We start from the raw sequence: 23,414 nt of genomic DNA, 5'->3' as shown, positions 1-23,414 counted from the left end.
TTTTCTTTGGGCTGAGTGATACTCTGAGTTACTTGGCTGACCAAGAACACAAGGCACAGAATTCAGATAATTCAAAAATGTAGGTATTCTAATAAACAACCCAGAAGACCTCCCTAATGTGGGAGGGAAGCATTCTGGGGATAGGTTTCCACAAAAGCAAAATATTTCCTGCAGCAGACTTCCCACCAGAGGAACAAATAAGGTTTCAGAGGCTGAAAGCTTGGGGAAGGCACACCTCACACAGTGGGCATGGTGCTCGTGTCCCTCCAAGGGCACTCTCCAGCCCAGCCCTGCAGTGCAGGGTGCAGGGCAGCCCTGGCCAGCAGTGCCAGCAGTGCTGGGTGCTGTGCACAGGTTATTGCAGGGCTCCCACACAGGTTCCTGTCTCCAAGAACCCCACGGACCATGTCCAGCTCTGCTGCTCCAGCCACGCTGTTGAAGCGCCTGTTTACTTGGGAATCATATGTTTTCTGCCGTGGTCCTCACTGTATTCAGAACAGTTACTTAGCTTCAATAAGCCCCTTGTTAAAGCCTTTTCCTTTCTGTAATCTCATCAAACTAACCAAAAGGAGTTTGTTCTGAAATAGAGTCCCATTTTGTAACCTGGCTTCCTGGAGGAGCGCTCCCCATGCTCACCCGGCCCCTCCACCACAAAAGGGCTCTGCTTGTCCTGGCGCTGACAAAACACTCCGTCTGTTTGGGTTAGTCAGCAGGGGGTTAATGAAAAGCCCGGCCCTGGGGACTCCCACCTTATCTGCAATCATGAATTTATTGAAGAATGTGTTAATGTGCTGGATTTTATTCATCAGGGGTCAGGGCTTTTCAAATTCTTCCTCCCAGCTCCCCCTCTTTCCATCCCTCCCCAGCAAGCTCACAATGCTGTTTAAACAAAGAACTCCCAACACAAAGAGCAAATTTACACAGTAAAGTTTTCTTGCAAGCCCAGAGCAGAGTCTGGAAGAATTCCAGCTTTATAAAGAGAAAAGGAGGTGGGGGGAAGAAAGGGGGAAGGGAGACAGGGGCATTTTGCAGAGGATAAAAGGAAATTGAGAAAAGTTCCCACCTCCTGAAGCTCAGCACTGAATATTCTCCATCAGTTAACCCCAAAGCAGGAGGATGTTTTGGCAGAACATAGCATCCCTCATAGCATCAAACTACTCAGCCTTCTTCGAGGTGGAGGCTGAAATGAGTGTTTCAATATCACATTTAGGGTGACACTTCAACAGCTCCTTTGTCTGTGCACTGCTAACAGAAACCCCTAAGAGGACACAGCAACCATTGACCAGGGCTCCTCCTCTGTTCCTTGTTTCACAGGTGTGACACAAGCATGATCTAAAAGGAAATAGGCTCAGCGATGGTGACATGGTGACACGTGTCCATGGCCGAGTGAGAATGCAATGGAGCCACAGATCCCACCTCCCATCACATGCTGTCCCAAGACCAGGGACCCCCAGGTCCTGTCAGAGCACCCCTGGCAACTCCCAAACCCTCTGCTACCTGCCAGTGCTGGAAATAGGCAGCCATGGATCCCCTTCCATCACCCCGAACATCATCCCCACTCCACAGCTGGAATGAAGGGATGTTGGGTTGGTTGATTGTTTTCATTCTTTTTCAATAAAAGGTTAAGGACCCCCACTACTCCGTCCATTTTGGTTGTGCTGGTCAGCGCTCTGGGCATTAGAAAACAGGGCACAGCCCTGCACTAATGAACCAAAGATGACCTACATGGCTTTCTTCAGGTCTTGTCACCTCCACTTCCTGCACTGTCATTACTGAGCTCTGGCAATGTCTCAGAAAGGAGAGCTTAGAAGAGACCTCACCCCCATGCACTCCTCTGCCCTGTAGGCACAGCCTCACAGAGCTCACCTGAGCAGAGAGTTTTTAAACATTTCACAAGCAAAATATAAACATTTTACAAGCAAAATATATGTGCTGTTATTGGTGGTAATGCTAACCTGCTGGGGGAGCTCCAAATTGTCTCCCAGACAGGAGAATAACAACTTCAGGATTATGACATAGGGATTTTGGAAATACTTCATATTAAAGGAAATCCATTGTAATGGGATTCTATTTTCTAACAACTTTCTCAGCCAAAAGGATGCCATAGACTCAAACTTTCGTTCCTGTGTTTATTTACCTTGGTTTTTATGGAGAGAGATGCCTTCTGCTGTACTCCCATAGCACCAGCAGCCAGCTGCAAGCAGCTCACCCAAACTGCAGGGGATGAGGGGGTTTGAACGACTCTGGATCACACACAGAACCCCCAGACAGCACTGCAGGAATGTTGGCTGGCACTGCAGGGGCAGAGCTGCCCAGCAGCCACACGTGGTGGCCACAGAGGGGCCGAGCAGATCCCAGCACATGGGATCCAGCTGCACTGCCAATGGATTCCTGACTGCTGAACATACAGCACAGATTTACAGTCTCCTCTGTGACAGGAATTCCAAAGCCTCATGCAGAAAGTAACTCAAAGGACATAATTAAATCAGTTAAATGGCTTGGGCAGAGAGATGCAGCTACAGACAGATTTCAGCTCTCAGCGCTGTCACAAGCCACAGGAAATGATTAGAAGAGCAAGAAGTGTAAAAGCTCCAGGACCAACCACTTGCTTTTCTTTACTTAATAAACTATAATCCATGCTTAATTCTGACACAGGCCAGGTGAGTCTCTGAGCACAGTGCCCTGGGATGAAGGCGAGTGTTTGGGATAGGCAGGCACCGTGCCAGCATCAGCAGAGGTGACATTACCAGGTGACAAGCAAAGCCAGTGTCAAGAGCAGAAATCAAAGCCCTCTCAGTTGATTTTCAACTGTTAATGTGATGTGCAGTGAGCAGGGAGCTCCTGCTGCCTTTCTGGAAGCAGGAGCTTGGGGTGGAGCGTAGCTGGAGCAGGAGGGGCTGCTCCAGCTGCTGGCAGAAGCAAAGGAGCCTTTGCACAGTGGGAGATCTGGGAGCCAAGAAATGGCCTCGTGTGCTGGAGGAGCTGTGTGAATCCAACCATTAACAGAGCTCGTGGGCAGTTTTACTGAACAACTAGGACAAAGGAGGAGCAGGGCTGTGCAGGGCTGGGGGCTTGGGGAGCTACCCCAGGGGCTGCTCCCACTGCCCAGCAGCTCCAGGCACGCTCTGGCCCCTCTGGACAAGCTCCAGTGACCAGAGGAGAAAGAGACACTGCCACAGAGAACAGCACAGCCCCAAGATCCCATGGCAGCATCTGGGCAGAGCTGCACAGACATCTCCACCCCCCAGCAGCAAAGAGGGTACCAACAACCTCAGTGTACAGACAGGGCCACCACCTCACATTTCCTGAGATCATGGGCAAATTTGTACCCATCACAAGGTCCAGAACTTACCCGAATATGAGCAGTATCCATTCACTTCTTCACACCTCTGGGAAAAAGGAGTTGCTAAAATAAATCAACAAACCTGGTATGAAATATAGAGTAGCCACCATTAACATCATATTTATTGTTATTTAGTTGCTCAGTAAAACATATACAGATATGTACAATATGCAGGAATACAGAAGACTGCACTTTACATATTTAAAAAAAAAAAGAAAAATAACACTCAATTTCATGAGCTATCGTCACAGTCTTCCAACCAAGCATTTAGGAAATGAATTTAACAAGAATTAAAAAAACAAAAAAAGAAAAAAAAGATTACAGGATTGCCTAACACACAGCAGAGTCAAGTTTTCATATTTTACATGTGCAATAACATTTTTCAGAAGAGTTTGCTAATGCAGTACGGATTACCAGTGTTTTGAGGTTTCTTTTTTTTTCTTTTCCGTGAACCAAATTTAGTACAAAGAAATAATATCCTTTTGCTTAAGGCTGTTTTAAAGCTGTAATATTCTTGGGTAGTGAATAGTGATAAAGTTGTAACTGCCGGAAATCAGAACCTGCAGTTTCATCAGTCAGAACCTATGAGCGGATGGACTCAAAGCAACAATTTTAATAGAGAATTTCTAAGACAAAATTAGACTATTTCCTCCATTAGCCTTAAGCATTAAAGAAGAAACAATTCTACAAAAATGGGTTATGCTCTTACACACCATCCCTTGAACAGCTGTGAATCCAGTAGCTGACAAAACCTTACACTGCAGCTTAACAAAAATAAGTTAAATGTACCAGTTTGATTTCTGTTGTGAACCCACCCACCCAGTGCCCATCCCACTGCTGCTCACCTCATCCCTTCCACCTCCCAAAACTGGAACTTTTTGCCTTGTTGGTGGTGCCTGGAAGTCCAGCCCCAGAGTGCCCATGGAGACCACAGGACCTGCACACCTCCCCAGGTGATCCACGTGACAGAATTCTGGTGCTCATCCCCTTCCACCCTCAGACACTGTGAAAACCTTAACTAAGCAACAAGCCTAAAGTCCCTTACTGATGCTCAAACAGCAGAGAGCAAGTAACCCCAAGAGAATGTGATCTGGAGAAAATCTGCAGGAGTATTTAATAAATGAGGCCTATTCTGTCCTTTTTTGGCAAAGAGGTATTTGATTGCTCCTCCCAACTGAAATGCAAAGGAAATTTTGTTTGGTTTGCTACGACACTGTAAACTGCAGACCAAGCACAGGGTTTTTTAGGGAACACAGAGGGAGCCAGGGCACAGGGCCAGGAGATTTGGGATGTCCTGGCTCCCCCAGCCCAGCTAGCCAGGGAGAATCCCCAGGGCAAAAGGCAAAGCCACGCTGTAGCTGCTGTTCCCAATCCAAGGCAGATTGTGCATCCTGCCACCCCTCTTTGCCTTCTTGTCCAACTGTCCCCATCTGGAAGCCCTGTAGGACACACAGGGGAGGTTTCTCCCAGGCATTTGGGGAACATGCATCTGATAAAATTCTCCCCGTTGACCCAACTCGGCCCCTGGAGGTGAGCCTCGGGCATGGGGCTCTGCAGCAAGCAGAGGTCAGACCTCAGAGCAGCTCAGCCCTGCCACTGTTCCCTCAGTCTCTTGCTGCTGTCTGTGCCTCAGTTTCCCTCTCCACAAGAGTGCAACTTACCTCTTCCACAACTGGCTTTCACCTGCAACTCCTAAAAGTTTCAGCTGGAATATTATTATTCAGAAAATGAGATAATTTCCATTCTTACTGTGTCAGGCTGTGCTGACACTTTACATGTGTTAAAAAACTGATCAGTGCATTCAGTGTAAAATCAATTGAGAAAATGGGTACAATGAAATTACTGCAGGTGCCACCAGCACTGTGACAAAGTTTGAACCTGGTATATGCTTGAACCTTGTATATGCTGTCAGTACCACATCCCCAGGTGATGAGCAGGACATGATGCTTGTCCTGGTCAGAACACAGAATTTCTGTTCTGATCTTTGGCAAAAAAGCAACAAAACCCTAAAAGCTCAGGTTTGGTTGGTCCTGGCTAACAGCTGCCTCAAGCAGAGCTCCTTCAATCAAGATCAGACAGGAGGTCAGCAGGAGGACTGTGTGTGACTGTACGGTTCAGTTAAACTCCAGCACACAGCCAGCCACTGCCTCACCTCCTCCCTCTCTGACAGTCCCAACCCTGCCCTGCACCCACTGCCCAGAGCAGAGCCAGGGGTGGCCAAGTGCCACAGCACCCAGGGCTCCACCCTGCACAGCTCAGCACTGGAGACACAGCCCCTGGCCTCAGCACACCTCCTCACCTCACAGGATCCCGCTGATTTTAAGGGAATTGCTTACACTCTGCATTTCCATAAGCAAGTGAGTAAGCAAGTTCCAAGTGGATGAGAACAACACTCCAGGAGAGAAGTGCAAGCTGCTGAGAATGAGCCAGCAGAACTGGGTGCTGAGACCAAGCCACCACAGCTCCACTCAAACGGGGATTTCTCTTTAAAAGCATCTGAACTCGGTGTTCCCTGACAGGTTCCTTCCCGTGGCACAGGGTGTGCATCCCTGACCTCAGGAAGCCTGAAAAACCTGTTCTCTTCAGTGCAGCAGGAAAAACTAAAAACAAAGCACAAGGCAAGGGACTGCACTCCAAGCAGGAATGCCACCAGACCATGAACTTGGCCGAAATTTTCAGCTGGTGTCACCCCAGGGCCCCCTGCTGCAGACTGAGCCCCCCACAGCAGCACACGTGCTCTGCTGACAGGATTTAAAATCAAACATATACTTAGGTAAGCCAGGACTTGAGGAATCACAGGCAAAGAGGCACCTTCTGGAAGGGGGCTGACAGTGATTGCTAGGAGATACTTTAGTGGCGATGGTGACATTTTATTGCAGGTGCAGGAGGAGCTCTGCACTCCTGGTTGCACATCCTGACAGAGGTACAAACCATCCCAGGTTTTGATCCAAACCAAGTGGGTGTGAGGCAGCTCCACAGCCAGTTGCTCCAGGATGGGCAAAAATCCTCATCCTTGTGGAAGCTCCAGCTTTAATACAAAGTAAAATAATATTGAAAATCAAGATTAAAAACCATCCAAATTTATCCAAAGTTAATTCATTGACCAGACCCATAAATCAATCCATGCATGGTTAATAAGAGCACATTCAAATCACATTTCCAAACACTGTGAGTCTCTCTGAAGCCACATATGACTGAGAGTGAGGATTCCAGACCACCCATGGCTTTTTAGGCAGAATTTCTTCTCCGTTGGTGTCTACCAAGAATATTACCTCAAAATAATTAAAGACCCAGCACAATCATCAAAGGTAACATATAAAGCAGTCTTCAACTCTGTCCCTTCAGCAGGGACACATTTGTGAAATCATGAATAAATAACCCTAGAGAGGCCAACCTTTATTTCACAACCAAAACAAACCCTCTAGTGCTGTTCCTGAGCTCCAGGAGCTGTGGGAGGCGAGCTGCAGGCACGGGGCAGGACAGGGCCACTCCTGGGCACAGGGACACACAAATCATGGACAGTGTGACATAAAACCACTGGAGAATCAGCCCATCATGTCAGCTGTGGCTTTATCTGGTTTGCTTCCAACTTTCATTTTGAATGAGCATTATCTAGCCCAAGCAGGAAAGTATGGCTTTCCTTTTATTGTGTGCATCCAGCAACGCTGTTTGTCAGTGTGTGGCAGAAGTGGGGCCTTGAATGAGTTTGGGGGATTCTGACACCAGGTCTCCCTGCCCTGGCAGATTAGGAAATGCCACCCTTGGGCACACAGCCCTGTGCACCTTCCAACCTGGGCCATCCCTAACCCCTGCCACGGCACTGGGACCTGTTGTGGCAGGGGCTGGGGCACCCCAGGCAAGTGCAGGGGACACTGGACCTGCTGCCAATCAACAGCATCTTTCTGCACTTTAAAATGGGCAAAAAGTGAGCAGGGTGCAGGGGATTTTCTTCTCCACTATCAATAAAGTGGGAAATGCAGGAGCACCATCAGGCCCAGGCAAGCAAGAAGGAGCCTGGGCCTTTGGAGGAAGAGATAATGACTATAAAACTTATTTAGAAAAACCTCTCCATACCTTCCCTGCTGTGCCTGAACCAGCCCATTCGTGACAGAGCTCCATCCCAGGGTACACACAGGAAGGAACATCCTGGCCTCACCAGGAGGCACAGAGCAAAACAAGGCTGAAATCAGAGCCTCATTCTCTCAGGAAAGGGCAGGTCCATGCCTGAACATTCAACAGAGCATCAACTGCTTGGTTGGTATGAGACTGGCAAAGGCTGGGTGTCACTGTAACATATGATTTAATGCTGACCATTTCGCTTTCACTGGTGTTTATTCCTGAACTGCTGCTCCTCAGGATCACCATCCTAGTAAGCACTGAACAAAGCAAAACAAAACAAACAAACAAACAAACAAAAAAAAAAAAAGAAAAACAAAGCAAATGAGGAAGAAAAGGAGGAGGAGAAGAAGGAAGAGGAGAATCTTTGTCTTATTATGACATACGTGACTTGGACACACACTGAGATGAAAAAGGAAAAGGCCTCATCTATAAATGTATGCCAAGGTTACAGAATAATGGGAAAAAGTGGTCTAGCAGGAAAATCTTAAGCAAAAGTGTGCTAACTGCAGAAGGGTTAACACTGGTAACATACTGTGGCAGAAGATTAAAAAAAAGTTGAGGTTTACTTTAAATTAACCCTTTCCAGTCCATATGCCACTAAGCAGGTACCAACCTAGAAAAATAGTCCACCTAGCAGTAGCGGCCCTTTGAAATTTAAAAAAAAAAAAAAAAAAAAAGAAAAAAAAAATAATAATTCCTTTTGTTCAAGTCAGGGCAGCCACAAAAGTCCCGAATCTGTTGGAGATGTCCGAGTGCAGGGACCTCCACGTCGGCACCGCAGTCCGGCCCTTGGCCTCGCCCACGTCGTCCGTGCAGTGCACCGAGAGGCACTGCAGGTGCGCGCCCGTCTGCGCCGCCGCCGTCTTGCTCGGGGGAAGGTCGTGGGCTGCAAAGGGTTCACAGAGAGAGGTTAGGAGAGACCTGTGATGTGCAACCCCATCAACTCACAGCCTGCGACCCCAGCGACTCACAGCCTGCTGGTGGTGTTGCTACACCCTCTCCCCACCGGCTGCACCCCTCTCCTGCGCGGACTCCTCCGAGTCACCACCAAAGGTATGGCTCTGCCTGCCCACCCTGAAGTGAGATCTTGTTCACCAGGCCAGGAGAACACCCAGCACCTGAGAGAAACCAGCGATGTGTCTGAATGGACCCGGGACTGATGAGTGTGTCCTAGACCGCAGCACAATTGGGAACTTTCCTTCCCCGCTGGAAATGGATGATGAAACGCCACCAAGCAGGAAGCCAGCCCCGAACCCTCCGTGCCCTCGTGGTCACTTCCAGCATCAGTCTCCCTCTTCCCCTCTTAAAGGAGCACTGTGATAACATTTTTCTTAAAATTCGTTCATTTTAGGACTTTGTATGATCTTTAGCTATCATTAGTTTCTGTTAACCACAGAAATTTAAGACTTTAAGTGAAACATCCTAAACAATGTCCCTAAGCCTTTTTCCTCCAGCTTTTAGAGTTCATGTGAAGAGTAGCTAAAATGAGTAGAACATGACAAAGATGCCAAAAATCAGCTGTAAATGTTTAACATCTCAGGACTTTTACTCCCATCACCTTTCTCCTGTTCCACAAAGCCAAGCAGTGTAGGGATACCACATTTCATGGGGCAATTCATATTACTTTCACTGAACCTCCTGCTATACCAGACACAATACTAGAACTGAACAGCTTGTTACACAATCACAATAATATTAAAAAATAATGCCAAACTGGAAGTCCCTGGTTTAAACTGGGAAAGGCTTTCAATGCTTGATTATCACAGGATGTCAGAGATGCTCATATCTAAAACAGCATAACACCACCACACAGGAACTACCAAGAATCTGAGGATGTGATGCCATCAATGCCGGGGAGAAGGAATCAGGCTCCAGAGCAGCACTGCTGCCTGCTCAGCCCTGCTCTAGGTTAGTGCTGCAATGTGCAAAATCCACACAGAGCTCCACTGCACACCTCAGCCCAGCCCTGTGCTTGCTTTACTCCAGGCACCCTCCTGTGCTGCTCCAGTCAAGGATCCAGCAGCAGCAGCAGGGCAAAGGTGCTCACAATATCTATAACCAAATGGATTCCAGCTCCCTGCAGCTGGTGTTGGGTGGTTTTAGTCAGTTTTGATAAACAGGCAGCACTGAGGGGCTCAGCAGAAGCATGGAGCAGAGGCTGCTGCACGATACCTGAAGTTCCAGCAGGCAAAGAGGTGCTGGCATAGATCCCTTCCCAGCACATGGAGCTTCTGCTCTTCTTTCCTGTCACCCCTGAGTCCTACAGCTTTGGGAAAATCACAGGGCAAAAACTCCAGACTCCCTGAATAACCACTATTTGATCAGGTGTTCAATTAAACTTACTGTCCAGAATGCAAGTATACCTAAGACATTTTTTATTTATAAAATATTCAAAGCTCAGATGCGATTGTGCAGAAAATTGTGAACAGGAAATGTTTTCCTTACTTGTATTTGTTCACAAGACACGCAGTACCCACTGGTTTTATTCTTAGGTCTCCCTGACTGCACAGGACATGCTGGGCTCGGCACAGGAAGAGCCAGCGCCTCGAGATTAGTCCTTGTGACAGCAGCTCTCTTCCTCTCCTGCACAGAAAGAGGAAAGAGTCCCACAGCTGAACTGCTGCCACAAGGGGCCCAGGGGTCCCAGCAGTGCTTCTACAAGGGCTGCAGGAGACCCCAACAGCCAAGGCAGAGGTGGCACGTTCCCAGGTTGGGATCGGAGCCAGAGCTCCCCTGCACCAGCCGTGCACCCCAACACTGAGAACAGAGCTGCTCCTCAGCAACAACTACATAAACAAGTTCATGTGCCACAAGGAATTAGAGAATAAAAAATTAGGCTTATTTGTTCGTAAATCAGCAAATTCTTTCTAAGCCATTTGCTGTGGATAAAATCCATAAGCAAACTATTGATAAAGAAATCAAAACAAAATCTGTCCCACATGGATGAACAAGATTCCTTGGCTTGAGAGGAAAACCCAAGTAAAAGAGGTGAGCAGGAATTCACCTCAGTTTGCAAAGCCCATAGTGACTGACACTGTCCACACAAGCCTTGCTCACCATGGGACACCACTGTGGGAGCTCCAGCTCTCCTGTCTGTCATTAATGAGCACAGAAAGTGACGTATTCAAATCCAAAACAAAGAGAGCTCGCAGCAAAGCTTGCACTGGCACAAGAATTCTCAAAGCCAATCTGGATGGAAATTTTCAGCGCAATTTACTATTTTCCAGTATTTCTGTCTTGAGGAAAAAAACCTTTGTAGCAAAAAATTAAAGTTGTGCTGATCCACCTGGTGAGAATTATGTTCTTAAGCATGAGGTACTGCCTGATGCTTGTCCAGAACAGTAACTCTCCCAGCAGATCTGTTTCACCAGCCATCCTGTCTGCCTCCTCCCTCACAGCCACAGTGTCCTGGCACTCCCCAGGCACAGTGTCCACGGTCCAGAGCAGTTCTGGTAGCCGAGATGGACGTGACTCGGCACGTTTAAATTAGTCAGGTAATGCAAGATGGTGTCACCACATGGTTGCCTCACAGCTGCCAAGTTCCAGATAAATCATTGTCAGTCACAAAGTACCTCACTGAAAGCAGGGAATTTTCAAACCAATTATCTTTAAACTGCACAACTGCCTGTATTAGAAACTCCTGCAAGAAATTTGTGTTATTAAAAAAAAGCAGTACACTTCTAATAAGGGCCATCCTCCACACCCCAGATCTCGAGATGGTCTGGGTGGAGACTTCCCCTCCAAGCCAAAGGACATGACACAGAACCCGGGACTGACAAAAGCACAACCACCCTGCACAAAGGACAGCGTGTGCCACTTGGAAACAGCAAATGCTGAAGCAGAAGTAAGAAATCAAACATCATCTATAAGCTCATGTCATGTTCATGTAAAAGGCATGAAACTCAAAGCAGTGAAGTGACCAAAGACCAAGAGAAATCTGGAAAATGCTCCCCCATGGTGGTGTCATTCTCCAGTGCTGTTGGTGATGCTGTGGTGGTCTCAAGAGCCAGTCTGCTTTTAGGCAAGAGCTTCTGACCAAGCTTTACCCAGCCAAACACATTCCAGCCATTCAGCCCCAGACAAACAGTGAGAAGAGAGTGCCCAGCCAGGCTCCCCAGCCTCCCTGCAGGCCCGACCCTCTGCTCTGACCTTGCACATTTGGGAAGCTGCTCTTTCGTTCTGCTCTACTTTGCAAAGGCACACAGCCTTCAAAAAGAAAAGGTTGCTGTTTGTTTGTTTGTTTGTTTACACAGCATTAATGGCAGCGTGGTGACTAACCCAGGAGCCTGGCCAGCAGCGTTGGAGCCTGCAGCTGGGACACAGGAAGAGAACCAGGAGTTCTGCACCACAATAAAATTCAATACACACACTGCAGACTGCTTTTCCCTATCAGCTCAGAAAAAACACATTTCTTTAGTGAGGTTAGACCCTGGCATTCACCCTACCCTGCAGACAGCATGTGTACACACCTTCAGTCCCCTGCAGCTTCCTTCTCCCTTTTTCGTGAGACCCTGAGCAGTTAAGCTGCTCAATATAAAGCCTCTTTTGTCATGTAGCATCTTCTTATGCATTATGAAAACACAAACTTGTTCTCTTTACTGTGACAACCCCACCAAGCACTGTGCAAACCCAGAGGTGTCCCAGTTTTTAAGTAAAGTAATCCCATTAAAAAAGAGTTCACCTGCACAGCTACCACACATTGAGTGCATCTTCTTGTCAGAGAGGAGACTAATTGAGGGAGGGCTGGTGTAGCCAAGGCAACTGCAGATGCTATGCTGAGACACCAGGATCTGATGCTGCTCTTCAGGTGCTGCTTCTGCCATCCTTCTCATTTTTACCAAAACCACCACCAACAAAAGGACGGAAAGCAGCGAGACACAGCAGCGAGAGCACACACACAGTCTGGTAGGGGTCTGGTTGGGAGTGGGTTCCACTCCACATTTCAGCGCTCCTTGGAGATTGAAGTGACAAACAGGAGGTGAAGATCCCTCGCACGGCTCCTTGCCGCAGGGCTCATCCCTTACACTGGCTCACCGCTGTGACACGGCTGCGCTGCCCAGGGTCCGGCTGCCCGGCTCGGCACGGCCCCGCCGCCGCCCTCGATGGCCAGCCGAGCGTGAAGGCCCCGCACTGCTACTCATCTTGTTAAGGCCGAATCGCAGGATTTGGCCAATAACACGATATTCCCTGATCAGAGATCTGTTTCCCCTCTACCATCTGATAACCACTCTTAAAGGACGCGTTAATGGGCTTCCCTTCACTCCCTGCCCGTTAAGCAGAGGCCGAGCTACCCTAAGAGGGAATAGATTTGAGTAATGATCCCTTATGAGGCAGCAAACCTACATATAGTGTTTAAAATTATTCCCTTAGGACAAGATGTTTTTCACCAAATCTCCCACATGACAGTTTGACATATTGGTTCAGGCACATAGCTCTGCATTTGTACACAGCACAGAAGCATCTCTTTTCAGTTTTTGAGAAAAATAAGGTCTGAAAACATTTCATGTTTCCCTGGACACTGGACCTAGTCTCCACAGATTAATTTATTCCTGAAATTGTATTTTTAAAATTTTATTTTTAAACACAACTAGTTCATTTGTGTTGATAAACAAATGAGCAATCTCCTTCCTCACCTCTGCAGCACTGACGAAGTCCTTGAAAAAGGCATTTTCTTGACCCTGGAATACAAGGAGGCAAGAGCTTGCATTTGCTACTAGACACAAACATGGCACCTGCTTACACCATAAACCTGCATGGCTTTCAGGTGTCTTCACCCCTGACAATCTGTGCCTGCTGTGGGCTGGACGTCTCTGCTGTTCCCAATGCTTGCAGGGCACAGACTCCCTCTGAGCCCGGACTGGCAGCACCCAGCTCTGCTGCCACTCAAGGAAAAGCCCCAGCTACCCATTACTAGAACATTCCTCTTAATTTGATTTTACTTCTTCATTTATTCTGTGTAATCCCTGCCTGTAAGACACTTAAAGGTGCTGCTCTCCCCTGCTGCTCCCTGCTCTGCATGCACAGAATTCATGCTGGTGGTTAAGGTGAGCAGCTGATGCCAAGGACTCACTCAGCGGAAATGGGGACAGGTGACTCCTCACACTGCTGACCAGAAGCACTCAGCAGAGACACCCCAGCTCCAGGGTATGGGCCACATTTCACTCCATGACATTTCAAGAAGCCATTTGGCTTGGTCAGCCCCTCAATTTATTGTCAAGGCCCAGCCAGCTGAGCGCTCTCTGAGAGCCTTTCTCACGGAAGGAGGAAGGGCTCTCCATCAAACATGCGTGCACAGAGCTGAGCACCCTCCCACAGCACTCGTATATCCTGCAAACCAGGATTAAAGCTCTGACTTTGCTGCAACACAGACAAGACTCACCCAAAGGCATGGCACACCCAGGCTAACACACAGTCTGTTCACCCTTAATGCTGCTTGCTGCCCACCCCTTCATCAGCCCATCAGCTCTGGCAGCATCCTCTGGTCCTCACAGGCCCTTCCTCCACAGACAGCTTGATTAATTGGAGGTGCCTGAGGCTCTAAAGGGAGCGTGTATCAGCCCGTGCTACAGAGATGTTTATTTTGTTTTCAGTGGTCTCCAAGCTGGCATGGGGCTCCATCAGAGCTCGCTGCTTGCACAGAATTCAGATAACAGGAGACACATAGTGCTTGCTGCAAATACATATTTTTCTTTTTTCTCCCTTGACCTCTTTTCCTGCTCCTGTTTTCACCAGGAGCAATGGAAGGATGTGCACGCCACGACAGGGAGGCTGCCCAAACCCACGGCAGCGTTAAGAGTTTGCTGTCAGGCTGTAGGATTACAGTCAGACTGCGAGCCACATGCTCACACAAAGAAACAGAAGAAACTGGTGAAAAAAAATCCCGTGAAGTAGGAAAAATGCTAACCCTATCAATGGAAAAGGCAGCACTCATCTTACATGTAGCATGACCTTGAAGACACAGAATGAAGGATGTGTGGATGAGGACAATGACATTGCTGTTGTAAAATCCACTGTGCCAGGCAGAGGCAAGAGATGGGGAACTCATTGCTCCCCACCTTGCTGCCACTGCCCTGCAGGAGAGCAACACACCACCATGGCTCCACAGGCAAGTGTGAAACTGCCTACACCTATTTATTTCTCTGGAGGCTACTGTTAAATCACTGCTTTCCAGCTCTGTGACTCTCCAAGAAGAAAGGCAAGCTCTGCATCCCTGGAGAAGCCAGAAGCTCCGGGCCTTGGGACAGCACCAGCTCCTGTACCTTGCTAGGTGGCCACAGGGACAACGGACTGTTTCTAACTCATATCCTTCCTCTCTTTTGGCTACCTTCAGTTCCTCTTTTCACTTTAACACACTGGCTCTCAGGCTGGCTTCCCTGCAAAACACAAACCACAGAGGGGGGTCCTGCCTACCCCCCTGGTGAAGTGGCTGATGTTGGGGTTTGGTTCTCACAGAACAAAAAACCACTCTGGCAAACCAGGTCCCACCCCAGCTGCTGTTTGCCGAGCTGGTTCTGCCTACCCCATGCAGGTGAACCATTGTGACAGCCATGGAAAGCTGAGTCTCCAACCAGGGCCTAACCCAACCACACAGCTCCAAACTGCTAGTCAGCTCTGATGCCATCACCCACACTGTGCTCTCCTCAGCTCTGCACAGTGTGAGAACTGTGACGAGGAAAACTGGCATTAAAAATCAAACCAACTGCCAAAACAGTCAGATAATGTCCGGACACTTCCAACAGAAAATAAACGTGAGTCCAGCAACTGCAGCCCCTTCCAGCACAGCTGACCCAACACTCACAACATCCATGTGCTGCCATCCAACACCAGTGAAGCCTCAGGGAGATCCAAGTTATTTTCCAGGGTCTGATGTTGTTCCCCCTCAAAAAACCTGAACACTTCTGCTCATCTCTGAAAGGAGTGAACTGTCTAAGCCCCAGCCACCAGCTCCATCACCCTGACACTCAAACCTGGCACTGGAAGAGGCTACAACAATCAGCTCCTCTCGCATAACCCCTCCTTCTGAACGGTTGTTCCTGTCTCAGACATGGCCCTGCCTCTGAATCCAGCCCCCAGCGTGAGAAGAGCACCTCCATGGCAGGAAAGAATATTGGCTGACAGATGTGTGTTTCCATGCTGCTGGCATACATCACCTGCTTGCACTAACTAAATGCTCTGAGCCTATTTTCACCAAGAATGACAAATGACACATCCGTGATGAGTAAGGAAATGCTGGGTTTTGCTTTCAAATTTATTTCATATGTACGCAAACTGTCACATGACAGTTTTACACACAGCTCCAGCCCATTCAAAAGCCATCTCTTGACTGCCAGAACACACAAGCAAACAAAAGATTTTCAATAAAATCCAAAGTGGAATTTTCTGATTGCACAGAAGTCACATGAAACCATTCAGTAAGTTCTCACTTAAATAAAATCAGTTCTGGACACTGTCTAGTATTATTTCAGCACAGGCCAAAATAGAAAAAAGAGCTACTTAAATGTTCTGCATTAAATCACCACCTGGACATTCCAAAAATAAGGTGAAATGCCAACTTCCACTAGCAAGGGAAGGGGTGTACCAATGGATTTCTAAAGGCAGTGAATAGTTCATGATGCACAGAGCAAACAGAAAGAGAAACACGTAAATTCCAGTGCTCTATCAGATTTGTGCTTTGATACAACTGTGGGGGGGAAAATAGACATTACAGTAATAGGTAGGATATTTAAGCTTTGCAGAACATACACGGAAAACTATTTTCCTTGAGTAAAAAGGGAATTAAAGATGAAGATTCCCTTTAAAGAACTTTGTTTGTAGTCATTTAGTTTCAGGATGCAAATTAAATGAGCGCTTGTTAGCCAAGCAAAAGAAGGGAATTAGCTCTGAAATATTTTCAGTCTCTCAGCCAAAGACTTTTAGGTGTTTTGTCACATTGTTCCCCAAGAGCTCCCCTATGTTCTCACATCCCAAAGCCAGATCTGCACCCAGCCTGGCTGCCAGGGCTGGGCCAGGGATCTGCTTGGTCCCTCTGTCTCCTCCCTGGCTCTGCCCCATCTATAACTCACAATTACGAGAGCCCATAACACAAAACTGCCACAGGCAAAGTCAATCTCTCCCAGGGGCCTCACACATCTGAGGCTCCTGCACACCAAGAAACGGTGATCATGTGCAGTAATGCTTGGGGTTAAACCACACAAGTTCAAGGATATCCCTGAAAACACAGTGGGAGTTTACCAAAGGCTAACATTAGTGAGAAGAACCAGCACCAAGGATCATTAGCTCTTTTATGCCATTTATTTATAACCTACCTTGAAACATCCCATTTCTCTTTAGGACACCTCCAGCTGAAGTTTGGTGTCTCAGGGGTGAATGAGGAGACTTTGGGAAACAGTGTTCATGAAAACAAAAGGTGTGCAAGCAATTTTACCACTCACACATCAGGAAAGAAGAATCAAGAATTTTACCACTTATACTTTCAAGAGAAAAGGAAGACCAGAGACCTCAGGTCAAAGCTGGCACCTGCAGAGACAGCTCAGAGATGGACAGAACAGGCTGAACAGGGCTCTAAGCACCTGGCCTAGTGGAAGGTGGCCCTGCCCATGGCAGGGGTGTGGAACAAGATGAGTTTTAAGGTCTCTTCCTGCCCAAACCATTTTGTGATGCTATGGGGCACTCCCTGATCTGTGCTCAGCAGCACCAGCAGCTTGACACTTGACACCTCAAAAGCAGGGGGTTCCAAATCACTGCTTGCAAGTCTCTTGCAAATAATTCACAGGCAAATTCTAAAGAATCTGCACGAAATAACTATAAAAAGCAGAATTGTCAGGAGGACTCAGCTTATTAAAGAAGGGTCAAAATCTCTGCTGGAAAACATTTAAGTGCTGGCAAATCAGACTGAGAGCTGATACTATCAACCCAGCACTTCCTGGGCAAATTCTTGCTAGATCTCTTCTAAAAAAAGTCCCAAATTCTGGTATATCCTAAATTTTGACTACAGAAAGATATAGAAATGTTGTCATATAATGGATTTGGCATATTCAGAAAGATCCCCTAAAGCAGCAATAAGGTGTGGTGATTGAGCTGGGGCCCAGAAGTCTGAATGGAGGAATAGAGTTTGACTGAACAGCATATTTAAAAATTAAATCTATCTGAAGGGAAAGAAAAAGAAAAAAAAAATTATTAGAAGAAATGAACGACCAAATGAGGAGCAATGGCAGTGAGGGAAATTCAGCATTAAAAAAAAAAAACCACACAAAGAGACCTGGCATTCTTGTACAGCTGTAAGTGCCACTATTAGGATAAGAGAAATATAAGCTCATCTTTTACTTCCAATTGTCACATCGCTGTGGAGAATTTTCATGAAATTCTCAGAATAGCAACGAATCAGGAGCAAACAGCTGTTCAAGCAGGAAAGTCACAGGTAGACAGACTTTCCTTGCTTCAACAAAAAATTAACTCCAAAGTTTCACAGGCCAGTAAATCAACAAAATGGGCCTGTACAACACAGGACAAACAGTCTCATCTTCCAGCCCAAAGCTGAAATATGGGCCTGTGTTCTCCTTCCGGCCATATGCTCACGTGATTTATGACCCACAGCAACTTCAATACTCCTGGAAAATGAAAGAACAGCAGACAATTAGTTCATCCCACTCTGCTGGGGATTGTGTGGGCTCTGCCCTGCGGCACCTCCCCAGGGAGTGAGGGCCAGCAGCCCCAGTTGCTCCTGTCAAGGGCAGGGGAGGGACACAGGGCTGAGCAGCACCCGAGCACTGGCACAGGGAGCACAGCACATCCCCAAGATTGCACCGCATGGAGCAGCCCACAGGAACTCCAGGAGAGATGCAGAAGGACTTCTAACCATGGCCTGGAGTGACAAGACAAGGGGGAATATCCCCCAATCTGAGAGAGGGCAGGATTAGATTGGATATTGAGAAGAAATTATTTACTCAGTGAGTACTGAAGCACTGGCACAGGTTCCACAGAGAAGTTGTGCCTGCCCTACCCCTGCAAGTGTTCAAGGCAAGGCCGGATGGAGCTTGGAGCAACCTGGTCTAGTGAGAGGTGTCCCGGCCCACTGCTGCAATGAGATGACCCTTCCAACCCAATTCTTGATTCTCCTCTGTGATTCATTCCTATCCCATCTGTAACTACGGCTGTTATCCCGGTCTAGATCCGGTCAGTGCAGAAGCACAGACCATCCCACTAGCAGGGTGTAAAGACCTGCAGCTGTGCCAGGCAGGGCACTGCCTGCAAGGCAAACACTGCCAAACCAGGCAGGATTCAGCTCTGCAGCACCTGATCACTGCCACAACACAAATGCAACGGCATCACCCAACTAACAAACAAAATCCTCCACCCCACCCTGAATGAGGCTTTTCCCTCACACAGGTGGGGTGAAGTGCAAGTTCAACAGCTTGACTCATACAGCCAAAACTTCACCCAACCCCAGCCACCATGGCAGCACCAGCTGGGGCTGATGCACCTGTGAACCATCACAGAGCCTGTGACATACCAAGTCTACTGATACAACATCAAAATTAGTTTTTCCGAAGCCAAGGGTGTCCAGACTGGTCTTTAGCTAATTTCTGAGTGACAAACCCAAGTCATGTGTCTACTCAAACCATGTCTCTGAGCAGCAGCATCATGCCCTCCAGGGATGAACATTTTGTCCACTGGGAAATGTGCCAAATAACTCAGGTATCCATAACAGTACTGCAGTAAATTCTGCTATCTGCCATCCTGCTCAGGTCTGAATCCACACAGCCTCATCCCCCAGCAGCAGAGCTGCCAAGGCAGATGGGCCAGCAAGGCTTCAACAAGAGGGTGAGCAAAATGGCAGCAGGAGCACCCATTACCCACAGGACTGCAGGGATAGAGGGATGGAGTCTGAGCTCAGTGTCTTAATGTACCTCCCTTCCCTGCCTCCCTTCCTTCTTAAGCAGAAGGCAGCTGTGCTGAAGGAGTTAATCGTGCCTGGAACAACCTATCTCCGGTTTCTCAGAAACTCCAAGGCTGCAGAGCTGGGCTTTCTGCTCCCTGCCTGCTCCTGCCTGCCCTGCCTGCAGCCTGACCCCTGACATTTCCACTCTGCTTCTCCCTGGCATGGAAAACTTAACCATACACAAACAAACAGGTTGGGAGGACAGATAAATGGAACAGAGGAGGAGAAAGGGAAGATTGCTCAGATTCCTCGTCAAGGCCCTGATTAAATAACAGCAGCACCATCAGACATGGGTGAGGGGCTGGCATTTATCAGTAAACCCTGAAGTCTACAGCAAGACATCTCTGTTTAATTAATCCTGAAAGGGTCCCTTCCCCCTTCTACTTCCCAGGGAGGTTTTGAGGATCTGCACATTTAAAGACACAGTGAATCCTTTTTAGCTCTTTCCTTGGAAAACGCAAGGGCAAAACCACAGTCAGGATTTAGTAATTCTGTGGCAAAGGCTTCCATTGCATGGACACATGCAGGCAAACCCCACTGAGGGATCATCTTGGATTCAGTCATACCTCTGAGGCAATACAACCATCATGTGACAGCTTTAGAGTGACCAGCTGGAAGCCTGCACACACGTGATCACAACCAGGCATGGATCTGCAGATCTCACCTGGACTCTTCTGCCATTTTTACATAATATGCATTTCCCAGTACCCTTTCCCAAGGGCTAAGTCTCCTCAGTGCCTGATGCAGTTCTAGTGTCACCCATTTTTGTACACAAAGCTGGAAAGTCACTCCACACCTCAGCAGCAATAAGAGAGGAGCTCTGCTTTCAGGGAGCCTTCACCCCACCACAATGCTCAGAGAGCTGTAAGGTTTCTCAGGGTTGTAACAGCAATGGAAACTCTGGATCCTATAGAGTGGAGAGACCACCAAACCCTAAAACAGCTTCCAACAGAAAAGGCCTCAGCAAGCACTTCCCAAAGCTCAACATCAGTCCTGGACAGGGAGCAGGGCAGGGAGGGTCTGGCAGCACTGCTCAGGCCCCCAGGTCAGCCACCTTAACCACCATTCACCCATCCATCCATCCATCCATCCATCCATGCAACCATCCAAGTGATGGCAGGATTACAGAGATCAATTCTTTTTGTGTTCCTGGAGAAAGAGAAAAATTAAAAAGTAGCAGAAAATCTCTGTAATAACGACTTCTGGTCCAATAGGAAGCAAAAGAAGGGGTGGGGGGAAAGGGAAAATTTAAAAGTCTAAGTTCAAATTGTAAAATAAATCTGTAATTCATATCAGTTTTATAAAATTCCCAGGAAAATACAAAGTCAAAACCAGTTATTTTCTTGAGGATCTATATTCTTAAATACCTGGTTTCAACATAATCTCTTTTTTAAAGTAGTATTGGGATGGGGGATGAACTGTGAGGAACTGAAAAAGGTCTCTGCCTACCAAAAAAAAAAAAACATTATGCAATGACAAGAGACAATCCAGTCTATAATCAAAGACAGAATCCTGACATGTTCAAAGAGAAAATTATTGTAACAACAGTGACTTTGAAGATGAGAAGAAATTTTTTGATTGAAACAATGGCCATCAAGATTTTTACTGTAGCAGCCAATGTTTAAATGCATCACTCAGCATGCTGAGTGCCTGCAGATACACCAAGCACCAACATAAAAAACCAAGAAAAATTAAATAGTGACAACTAAGAAAGTCTCACCTAAAGTGGAACCAGGCAACACTCACACCAGGGAGCACACACTCCTACTGATGGCCATGCTTGTCCCAGGGAGTGAAGTTTTACAGAAGAGCCAGTGTCCCATTAATACAAATGTTTGCAAGTTACAAGGCACTGCACTAAAATATTTAAATTTTTGACATTTGCTTCCAGGAAGTTGCATATTTGGCTGTAAAAGTCGTGATCTGCACTCTTTGCTGAACTACGGTGATTCACAGAAAATGAATCACAAAAGGCAAGTTTGGCGACTAAAAAAACAGCTGTTCTGTAATGCACCTAATGAGCAGTATCAGATTTGCTGTTGTTTGATTAGGAGACTATCGGAAGATGACTATAAATACCCATTTCAAAAACAGAATCTGGATTAAGCTCAGTGTTAGCTGGGTGCAAGACTCAGTCAGACTGCCTCACACCTCTCCTGCATCTCACCTTTTAGGAGAAAGCCCAAGCACAGTCCCCCTGAAGGGTAATTTGTCACAAAAATTATTCAAAAGCTGTGCAGCATCACTACCACCAAAACTCATATTTTTAACATGGAAACTTTGAGTTATATCAATCCTGTCCATTTCTCCATCATTATGAGCATTGCTTATATGTGGGAACCATTTTATTAAAACCATGATAACACTAAATTTATTTAATAAAAGCATTTTCTCCACTGTAACTCAGCAGTGAAAAGCTGTTTAAAGCAGAATTTATCAGCCCCGCTTCTTCCACACACTTCTGTTCTCACCATTACATTAAAAACCTTCCACCAAAAATGGAACCATTAAAAAGCACGAATATATGTTTTGGTTTTCTCTTAGCTGGAACTGGCAAATCTTCCTGGGGGCATCTCCACTTCAGTTTCACAGCTACCACAGAGGATTCCCCCTTCTTTCTTTCATTAGACATTTATGTATCTTCTGCAGAAAAGGAACATATTGGAAGTGATTCAAACACTGTCTGTGTGTTTCTGCTGATGCTGTTCCAGGCCATGGCACACTTGTGCTCACCACCTGTGCCCCAGGTGTGCAACAATGAACAGGTTAAGGCCACAGTGGGCTTGGCCCTTCTCCCTTTTGGGCTATTTCTGGCAGAAATGCCCTGGTAAGTGCCACGTTCATGTCCCCACTGTGTGGTGGCTGCTGGCCAAGCAGTGGAGCTGTGAAAGCACAGCTGGCATGCACAGCACACACCAGCACAGTGACAGCCCAAACCCAGCTGTGACAGCAGGGTAAGCAGCACACCCTGAGATGGGACACCCACCTTGGAACCCAACATCTGCTTTCCATGGAGTGCCCAGCCCATGGAACTCAATCCCATATTTTAAAGCACTGCAGATAAAGACAGATCATTTTTGCCCTACATTTTTAAATGAAACTCTCCTGTTTTGGAAAGAATTTAATTAAGGTGAAAATATAATACAGAACTACCCATTTAAGAAGAATGTGCTATTAACTCTTAGCAGTGTATGTGGAAGGGAAAATTGCATTTTTATCTAAATTTACAGCTCAGTAGTGGGAACTTTTCACATTTCTATTTGAGCCAGACCACTGTGGAAGGCAGCCTTCAGTAACGTGTCAAATACAACCCCTTAAAACTTATGCCAAGAGAAGCTCCACAAACTGGAGAGAGGCCAGAAGAGCACACCTTAAAGGATAGCTGGAAAATAAAAGGAAAAAACCTCTCTCTTAAGGATGTAAGCCAAATTTTTGAGGGGGAGAGGAAAAAGGATGTGGTTTTGGGTTTTGTTTTTTTTTTTTTCCTAAGGGCCAAGAAGAGTTTCGGTCTTCCCTCTCTTCTTCCTCACTTGAAGCAGAAACACCTCCACTTTGATGCAGTTCCCAGTCCCAAATGCACACAAAGAGCAGAATGGGGCCATGTTATCATTCTGAAAAAATGGACATTCTGAGCTATAACATGCACTAGTATGTACAACCAAAACAAGTGTATGCTATGAAAGACTCATTTTATCAGCATAAACAAATGCTCATTTCTCACTACAGTTTTATACCATTTGAAACTGAATATAATCCAAACAATAATTCCAAACAGCTGATGCTGGGATCCAAGTTTCCCTGACATACTGCCATCACACAGCAAGAACAACGTCAAGTAAAAGCAAAAGCAGATTTGGAACTGACTGCTTCGAGTTTTACCCCATTTGCCTAATCTAGCACAAAGAAAAGCAACCATAAAATTGAAAGTTTTAAAAATTCTTCATTTCATCATCAAGGATCTTGTATTCAAGTGAATCTAAACCACAACAGCACAGTGGCCCTGTATTTAACAAA

At 46.9% G+C, this 23,414-nt stretch overlaps 1 protein-coding gene across 1 annotated transcript in view; it reads right to left on the bottom strand.

Moving 5' to 3' along the window:
• Positions 1-6,407: 6,407 nt before the first annotated feature.
• MN1 (MN1 proto-oncogene, transcriptional regulator) overlaps positions 6,408-23,414 on the bottom strand; it is a 31,069-nt gene continuing 14,062 nt past the window's right edge. Inside the window, exon 2 of the mRNA XM_054288933.1 lies at positions 6,408-8,348. Coding sequence (XP_054144908.1) covers positions 8,167-8,348 — 182 coding nt within the window. The 3' untranslated portion in view covers positions 6,408-8,166. The remainder of the gene's footprint in view (positions 8,349-23,414) is intronic.

Source organism: Melozone crissalis, unplaced genomic scaffold (genome assembly GCF_028551555.1).
Source record: "Melozone crissalis strain CALT ecotype California unplaced genomic scaffold, PUWL_Pcris_2 ptg000063l_1, whole genome shotgun sequence".
Classification (NCBI taxonomy): domain Eukaryota; kingdom Metazoa; phylum Chordata; class Aves; order Passeriformes; family Passerellidae; genus Melozone; species Melozone crissalis.
Note: the sequence above shows the minus strand (reverse complement) of the source record. Positions and strands in the feature narration are given on the sequence as shown.